Source organism: Cebus imitator, unplaced genomic scaffold (assembly GCF_001604975.1).
Source record: "Cebus imitator isolate Cc_AM_T3 unplaced genomic scaffold, Cebus_imitator-1.0 Scaffold206, whole genome shotgun sequence".
Taxonomy (NCBI): Eukaryota; Metazoa; Chordata; class Mammalia; order Primates; family Cebidae; genus Cebus; species Cebus imitator.
This window is the reverse complement of record NW_016107521.1, coordinates 1,244,401-1,253,761: the sequence shown is the minus strand read 5'-3', so window position 1 is coordinate 1,253,761 and position 9,361 is coordinate 1,244,401. Positions and strand designations below refer to the sequence as shown.

The 9,361-nt window shown below is 44.6% G+C and overlaps 1 protein-coding gene across 1 annotated transcript in view; it reads left to right on the top strand.

Annotated features, from left to right (window-relative positions):
- Positions 1 to 5,223, top strand: part of BAG1 (BAG cochaperone 1) — an 11,148-nt gene extending 5,925 nt beyond the window's left edge. Inside the window, exons 4-7 of the mRNA XM_017548329.2 lie at positions 288 to 401; positions 3,115 to 3,222; positions 4,314 to 4,376; positions 4,930 to 5,223. Coding sequence (XP_017403818.1) covers positions 288 to 401; positions 3,115 to 3,222; positions 4,314 to 4,376; positions 4,930 to 5,019 — 375 coding nt within the window. The 3' untranslated portion in view covers positions 5,020 to 5,223. The remainder of the gene's footprint in view (positions 1 to 287; positions 402 to 3,114; positions 3,223 to 4,313; positions 4,377 to 4,929) is intronic.
- Positions 5,224 to 9,361: the final 4,138 nt, after the last annotated feature.

Below are 9,361 nucleotides of genomic sequence, written 5' to 3'. Positions count from 1 at the left end.
AGACAGAGTCTTGTTCTATTGCCCAGGCTGGAGTGGAGGTGCATGATCTTGGCTCACTACAACTTCCACCTCCCAGGTTCAAGCCATTCTCCTGCCTCCACCCCCCAAGTAGCTGGGGCTACAGGTGCACGCCACCATGCCTGGCTAATTTTTGTATTTTTTAGTGGAGATGGTGTTTCACCATGTTGGCCAGGTTGGTCTCGAATTCCTGACCTCAAATGATCTGCCCACCAAGTCTCACCTGTCCTTGTTGACTGTTGACTTTATTTTCTTCTTAAACATTTTAGAACAGTCCAGAGGAGGAAGCTGAACTAAAGAAGTTGAAACATTGGGAGACGTCTGTGGAGAAGATAGCTGACCAGCTGGAAGAGTTGAATAAAGAGCTTGCTGGAATTCAGCAGGTAACTCTCTTCATGGACCTTGACTTTCTGCCTTCTGTCAGAGCTTCCTAGATATACCTTGTAGTTATGGGGACAGGTTCTGCCATCAGACTCCCTAGGTTCAGATCCTGGATCCACCCTTTCTCTTACTGTGAACAAGTTTATCTTTGTCTCAAGTTCCTCATCTGTGAAAATGGAATAATAGTGACATTTCCCTCTTAGGATTGTTGGGAGGATTAAATAATTAGATTGAGCTTGACACATACTAAGTGCTTTATAAACATTTATTGTCATAGTTATTGCCAAACCCCAGCCAGCATCCATCTGTGCTCACAGGAGAGCACCTGGCATGCTAGGATCATGTATTGTCTGAAGTAGAACAAGTAGCTTCTCCCTGTCTAGGCTGTTGTAGTCTGTTTGGCAAGGCAAAGAACATTTTACTGATTCATAGAAGGTCCAAGTTGAACATGATAGTGAAGTTGGGAGAGTCATCCTATTCAATTCTTTATGTTAGAGATGGGGTACTAAAACCCAGCACAGATTAGGACTAGCTCAAGACCACGTATTTCTTTTTTCCTCTCATTTTGTAACATTAATTGGTGTGTGTTTGTGTTTTGGCATTTATTTATTTATTTATTTAGAGACAGAGTCTTACTCTGTCACCCAGGCTGGAGTGCAGTGGCACGATCTCAGCAGCTCACTGGCAACCTCTGCCTCCCGAGTTCAAGTGATTCTCCTGCCTCAGCCTCCCAAGTAGCTAGGATTACAGGCTCTGCCTGCCACCACACCCATCTAATTATTTTGTATTTTTAATAGAGATGGGGTTTTACCATGTTGGCCAAGCTGGTCTCAAACTCCTGAGCTCAAGTGATCTGCCTGCCTCAGCCTCCCAAAATGCTGGGATTATAGGAGTGAGCCACCACTCCTGGCCTATATGTTTGTGTTTTAATTACAGAATATATGCTGACTGTACAAAAGTTTTAAGTACGTGTGTAGGCACTAATATGGAAAATAAAAATTAAACATGAGGCCCTAATGTAATCAGAGATTACATTACCAAAGCCTGAAATGTATTTTTCATCTTAAAAAAAACATTTGGTATAGGCCAGGCGCAGTGGCTCACACCTGTAATCCCAGCACTTTGGGAGGCCGAAGCTGATGGATCACCCAAGGTCAGGAGTTCAAGATCAGCCTGGCCAACATGGCAAAACCCCATCTCTACTAAAAATATAAAAATTAGCTGGGCATGGTGGCAGGTGCCTGTGATCCCAGCTATTTGGGAGGCTGAGGCGGAAGAATCACTTGAACCTGGGAGGCGGAGGTTGCAATGAGCCGAGATTGAGCCTCTGCACTCCTGCCTAGGTGACAGAGCAAGACTTCCTCTCAAAAAAAAATTTTTTTTGGCCAGAAGGAGGGTGGGAAGCAAAAAAACAAACAAAAAAAATTTTTTGATACGTTATGTATGCTTTGTAAATTATTCTTTTATTGGATAAAAAATTAAACATTTTCTCATCTACTACTAAAAGAAAAAAAAAATTAAACATTTTCCTGTGATGGTACTTTGCAAAGCTTGCATTTCATCTTATATAAATGTATCATTTACCTAGCCAATTCTGAATTATTCATCATGTAATATTATTTTTAGTATTTTGTGTAATGCTTCTTTGAATATCCTTGGACATAAATCGTTTTTGACTGTTCTTGATTTTTTTGGTAGAATAAATTCTTTGAGTTGGAATTGCTGGGTGATGTTTAAAGCTCTTGTTACATGTTGTGAAATCTATATCTGTAGCTCTTGGCCGTGATGAACATCCTCAGAGATCCCTGCTATCCAACTCTTATCACCAGCTAACTGGTCATTGGGCCAAGCTGTATGAATGAACCATTAGACAATTTAATAAAAATAAGCACTGCTGCCATTGGTTAGCATGTGTCTGTGCCACAAGTTAATTACAGGTGTACATATATTCCCTTTGCCTCGAAGTAACCCCCTAGGGTGTGGGTATTATAATCTTCATTTTTAAAATGGGAGTACTGAGGCATGAATAGTCTTAAGTAATTTGTTCAAGAACACTTGTTGCCGGGTGCGGTGGCTCAAGCCTGTAATCCCAGCACTTTGGGAGGCCAAGGCGGGCGGATCACGAGGTCAAGAGATCGAAACCATCCTGGTCAACATGGTGAAACCCCATCTCTACTAAAAATACAAAACATTAGCTCGGCATCGTGGCGCGTGCCTGTAATCCCAGCTACTCAGGAGGTTGAGGCAGGAGAATTGCCTGAACCCAGGAGGTGGAGGTTGCGGTGAGCCAAGATTGCGCCATTGCACTCCAGCCGGGGTAACAAGAGTGAAACTCTGTCTCAAAAAAAAAAAAAAAGAACACTTGTTAGTCAATGGCAGTTGGGATTCATGCCTAGGCTTTGAAGACTCTAAGCCTGTGCTTTTAACATCCGCCTCTTGTGTGCAGGTACACACTTGTGACTGGGGGCTTCACTGGAGGCATTTGCAGCCACAGTGTGTCATGTGAGGTAGAGCAGACTACAACCCAATAGAATTCTTAGACTGGCCCAGGGCCAGCCTTTATAATTTTTCCAAGAGATCAAGTTGTGGATCTGACATGTGACCTGGCCTGCCAGGGCTGTGTTGGACTCAGTGTGGTCGCTTCATTAGTATCGCGGCATGGAATTTTCTGTCAGCCTCAAAGAACCCTTGCAATAATGCATTATTCCTTCACAGGGTTTTCTGCCCAAGGATTTGCAAGCTGAAGCTCTCTGCAAACTTGATAGGAAAGTAAAAGCCACAATAGAGCAATTTATGAAGATCTTAGAGGAGATTGACACACTGGTAAGTAAATATTCAGCTGAGAAGAACTAGTTTTCTTTGACTATTTCAGTCACTTTCACTCTTTCAGTAATGTACTCTCCTATTGCCTGAGCAAACCCATCGCTTGAGAATATTAAGTATCTACTACAGCTAGCGCTCAACTTATGACCACAATTGGTTCAGACAGACTGGTCGTAACACGATTTGGTCGTAAGTTGAGTAGGCTATATGCACGCAGAGATGGTAGTGCTGCCCAAAGCTGGCCCGCACTGTCATACGCCCAGCTGGGCAACGTTTGCGCTGCCAGACGCGGAGCAGTCGTGGCTAGCGATTGTGGTCATAAAGTCGAATGGTCGTAAGTTGCATAGGTCGTAAGTCGATCAATACCTGTATTGTGTGCCAATCACATTGCTAGGTCCTGGGTGAATGCACAATAATAAGACAGTTCCTGCTTTCTAGGCACTCACAGCCCTCCAGCATAGGACTTTTATCATTTATACTTATGTTTGCCAGTAGCATCTGTAATCAACATGAAGCTGGGACCCAAGTAGTCCACAATCTCATGGTCAAAGAAACAGAGGACTTCACTTTCTCTGCTCCTTATGTGACTGATCATTCTGCAGGGCTACTTACTTATAGAGGATTCAGCCAGACCCAGATCTCGTCAGGCTGTTGAAAACCATTAACTCAGGTTCTCTTTTGCAGATAATAGTAATGATATTAGCCTGATGCTTCATTCTTGAAGGTGACCTGTGCTGTGTGCTTCTGTTGGCCAGAGTTGTAAAGCAGCAACAGCAGGCACTTTTCCTGTCACAGTGAGCCCATGGTCTGGCCAGGGCAGAGTATCCATACATAGGAAACAATAAAAGAACAAAGTCTGTGTTACAGATCCGTTCCTATGGCCCAGACGTTGAGAACAGAGGGAGCTTTTATAGGGTCAAGAGCCATGGAAGGGCCATATGGGATACAGACCTAGGGAAGGGGTTCTTGAAAATGCACATCTCATTTACATTGGTGACCTGTGACCTGTTTTGTATACTGTGGGTGTTTCTTGTGTGTTCTCGTGTCATTTTCACTGAGGATTATTTATGTGTCAACTTACTCTTCCATAGATCCTGCCAGAAAATTTCAAAGACAGTAGATTGAAAAGGAAAGACTTGGTAAAAAAGGTTCAGGTGAGTTGTGTAATAGCACATGACAAAGTATTATATGTTAATATGTTGGTATGTGTGTTTATCTGTTCAAAATCGAGTAGTGTAGAAGCGTGGTGTGTGGTATGGGCTTGTTTTGGTTATTGTTCATTTATCAGCAAGAACCCCAAACATCCGAGAAGAGCCCCCTATATCCCTGTAATTATATTTGAATTTAAACTATTTAGGGAGGGAACTCAATGGAGAGCAGATAGGACTGACACATTACACAATTCCAGGAGGCAGTATTCATGCATACAGTGCCCCCTGCAATTGTGCAGTAGCCTTGAGGCAAAGCTTTTGTGGCTTTTCCCACCTTTTAGGGGATTGCTGGCCTAGAGCATGGTCAGAGACCCTGGTCCTATTCTTCCTCCCTCCCCTTACCTTGAAACCCAGGCCAGTTGCCCATCTCCATTCATGCACAGTCTGTTTTGGGTCTGAGTCATGGGTTCCCCAGAATGTCTAGGCAAAGAGCCTTGTGTGGGCAGTGGTTGGCTATCCCTGGATGGGCCCTCAGTGCCCCATGTGTATTTTCTAGGCATTCCTAGCCGAGTGTGATACAGTGGAGCAGAACATCTGCCAGGAGACCAAGCGGCTACAGTCTACAAACTTTGCCCTGGCCGAGTGAGGTATGGCAGAAAGAGGCTGTGTTGTCCTGAAGAATGGCACCACCAGCTCTGCCGTCTCTGGAGCAGAATTTACTTGATTTCTTCCAGGCTGCCAGGGGCAACTGGCCCATTGTCAGTTTTCCTACTCCCACACCAGTTCTCAATGAAAAATATGGTCTTTGTGATTTTGAGTAAAACTCCTGTCTGTTTTCTCCTGATCTCTGTGGTTGTGCTGTCTAGCAATCCACCTTTTCTGGAGAGGGCCACCCCGGCCCACATTTCCCAGCTGTTTGGACCTTTGGGTGCTTTCTTTGGGCTGGTGAGAGCTCTAATTTGTCTTGGGCTAGTTTCAGGTTTATAGGCTGCCCCAGTCCACAGATACATGAGGGCTGCTTTGCTCTTGTGATCACATAGTCCCATAGCTGTAAAACCAGAATCACTAGGAGGTTGCACCTAGTCAGGAATGTTGGGAACAGCATAGAAGAGGTGTTTGGCACATAAGTAGACCACATATCCCTCATTGTGACCTAATTCCAGAACATCTGGCTGGGCTGTTGGTTTATAGACTTTGTCTGTACCTCCCAGTGACCCCAACTAGCCACAGGCCATGAGATCTCAGGGGTCCATTCCTGGGATGGAGCCTGTCTTCCTTGTCCCCAAGCAAGTCTTCAGAAGGTTAGAACCCAGTGTTGACTGAGTCTGTGCTTGAAACCAGGCCAGAGCCATGACTTGGGAAGGGCAAAGAGAAGGTGCCAGAATGAGTAAAGCAGGCAGGTGGTATAGCCAACCATAAACTCAGGAGTGACATGTACTTCCTTCAAAGGCATTTTTGTTAACCATATCCTTCTGAGTTCTATATTTCCTTCAAGGCTGTTCTATCCATTTTACAGACTGCCCCCCCACCTCCACCCCATAATTGTTATTAAAAAAATTGTTTGAGGCCTGGCATAGTTGCTCATGCCTGTAATCCTAGCACTTTGGGAAGCTGAAGTGGGAAGATCACTTGAGGCCAGGAGTTTGAGACCAGCCTGGCAACAGGGTAAAAAAAAAAAAAAAAAAAATTAGCTAGGCATAGTGGCATGTGCCTATAATCTCAGTTACTGGAGATGCTGAGGCACAAGAATTGTTTGAATCCAGGAGGTGGAGGTGGCTATGAGCCAAGATTGTGCCACTACACTCCAGCCTAGGTAACAGAGCAAGATTCTGTCTCAAAAAATAAAAATGATTGAGTCGGGTGCAGTGGCCTCTTCCTGTAGTCCCAGCTACTTGGGAGGCTGAGGCTAGAGGATCACCTGAGCCCAGGAGTTTGAGTCTAGTCTGGGCAACATTTAAATAAATAAAAATCAGGAGGCTGAGGCAGGAGAATTGCCTGAACCCAGGAGGCGGAGGTTGCAGTGAGCCGAGATCGTGCCATTGCACTCCAGCCTGGGTAACAAGAGTGAAACTACATAAAAAAAAAAAATTAATAATAAATAAATAAATAAATAAATAGGAAAAAAAAACAAAAAACCCCGCTGTTTATATGCTCATTGTCAAGTAGAAGAGTGTTTTGTTTGTTTTTTTGATCAATAAGGAAAAGCCTTTCATGGCTATAATCATAATTTATGCTTAATAACATTTGAGAGTAGCCCTGTGTGCTAGAACTCTGCCTGAAATGATCAGTTGCTGTCACCCTATTCTTTAGCACAGTGTCCAGGAGACAGACTTCTAAAAGGCCACTCTGAGACCAACATCATTTGACAGAGAGGGAGTCGTTGAATTCCCAGGAATTTAGGACTGGGTGGGTAAGACCTCAGACAAGGTGGTAGAGGTAGACTTGCGGACAAGGCTCAGGTCCCAGCCCACCACATCCCCAACTTTAATCAGAGCGGTTCACTAATCTATTTTTGTGTGATAGCTCTATGGTGTGGGCCATTTAATGAGAAGTTACTGTATGCAGAACACTATTCTAAATTTTTCATATATATCAGTCATTTAATTCTCACATAACTTCAGAAATAAACAGATATCCCCATTTTAGAGATGAGGAAACCGAGAGAACTTAGGTCATTAACTCAAAGTTGTAGAGTAAGCGGCAAAGCCAAGACACAAAGCTGGGCGGTTTGGTTTCAGAGCCAGTGCTTTTCACCTCCACTGTACTGCCTCTCAACCAACACAGGGTTGCACAGGCCCATTCTCTGATTTTGTCCTCTCTTCCTCTTCCTTTAGCTCCCACTTCCTCTCTGGCCCTTTCTAGTTCGTTTTCGGCAGAGCAGCCCGAGTGATCATAAAGTGCAAATCTTACCATGTCAGTCCCCTGCTTAGAACCCTCCAGTGGCTCACCGCTTCTCTTACTATAAAGGTGGAAGTCCTTACCCTATGCCTTCTCCCATCTCATCTCAAGCCCCTCGTTTGTTTGTTCTCTGCTGTCAGCCACTCTTCTTTCAGGTCCTCAGATGCACTACGCCCTCTCCTGCCTGAGTGTCTTTGTACCTGCTGCTACCTCTGCTTGGACAGCTCCTCACCTTCCTTTTTCCAACCCCAATCCTTGTATAGGTGACTTATTCATTCTTCAGAAGCACTTGTCTCTTCCACGGAGAACCCTTGCCTGCTGTCTTGAGACCCTATCAGGCCCCCAATTGGGATCCTCTCATGACTTCCCATATGTTTCTTTCACAACATTTACATAGTCCATGATAGTTTACTTGTGGGATGATTTGGTTAATCTTTGCCTTTAAAACCAGACTGTCAGTTCCTTGGGTGAAGGAGCGTCATGGTAATAGTGTTATTTCAAGCATATTGTTTTGTATATAGTAAGACCTCAATAAATATTTGGAGAACGAATTAATGTTGAATGCATACATCAATAATGAAATTTCCGTAGCTGCATTTAGCCTCTAAATCTCTGTCAGCATTGGAATTTTCAGTCTTAACAGCCTTTATTGCATTAAGGGTTGAGAAAAGAAGCCCTAAGGCATAGCCTACTGGGCAGATGTGCTGGGTGATTGCACAGGCTGCACCCACACAGATCTACTCATCCAAGGGTTTCTGCCTGTGAAACCCTTCTCCCATGAGAAGGGGAGAGAGCACTCCGTCTCAGTTGCCCACTTGCCTGGGACATGGTAAGTCCTACTGCTGGGAGAACAGATGGGAATGTGTGTTCCCACAAACTAATCCTTCAGCCTCACAGTTGGAAGGATTCTCTCACGTTGTTTTGTTTTGTTTTGTTTCATTTTGTTTTTCTTCGAGATGGGGTCTTGCTGTCTCACCCAGGCTAGAGTGCAGTGGCGTGATCTCTGTTCACTTCAACCTCTGCCTCCTGAGTTCAAGCGATCCTCCCACCTCAGCCTCCCAAGTAGCTGGGACCACAGGTGCATGCCACCATGCCTGGCTAATTTTTTGTATTTTTGGTAGAGACAGGGTCTCACCATATTGGCCAGACTGGTCTCAAACTCCTGAGCTCAAGCAATCTGTCTGTCTCGGCCTGCCAAAGTGTTGGGATTACAGGCATGAGCCACCCGTTCCTGGCCTCTACATTGTCCATTTAGTTAACGGTTTCTACTTATCCTTCAAGGCACTTGGTAACTTAAGGTAACTTAAAGGTTACCTCTTCTGAGACTGCTTTATATAGTAGTCAGTACCTTTGTTGAAAGTACCAGAAACCTAATTTCAAAGAGACTGGGCAAAATAGGAACTTGATGGTCATCATACCAAGTCACCCCATGAACTTTGGGAAGGTTAAGGGCAGCTGGGCTTCAGAAGCTCAAACACTGCCTGTAATCACTCTGCCTCTGCATGTCTGTGTTATCTTCTCATTCCTGCTCCTTCCGCAAAGCAGGAAGTGTGACTGCTAACAACCCCCGTGTTGTTCATCCTACAGCTCCAATGCCAGAGGGGAACTGCCTCTGTTTTCTTATTTCTGATTTGAAAGATCCTGGGGAGAATTCTTTTGGCTAATCAGCGATGGCCAGGGCAGCAGGGTCACATGCCATAGATATGGCCTTTAGGAGCCAACACTTAATGTTTTGGGGTAGTTCCTAGAGATGGGACCACAGAGTCCACATCTGTAAGTGGTGAATTAGGTATTCCTTCCAGGTGGTGCCTGGCACATTGTTCAGGCTTAATCTCTGATTTCTCAGGTGGTGAGTAGAAGTCTGGGAAGGAAGGGTCACTGATGAGGTGTTTGGCTGGGCTGCGCCACTTGGGTATAAGAGGGGTGTCCCACTTAGGGTAGAAACTTTTAGATGTCACCAATATCCACTTTCTCCTCCTAAAAAAGTGAACTAATTTTTACTTCAATGCATGGCCAACCAGAGAGACTATTTCTCAGTCTCCCTGCTCAGAATGCCATGAGACTACATTTTAGTTAATGGGGTATATACA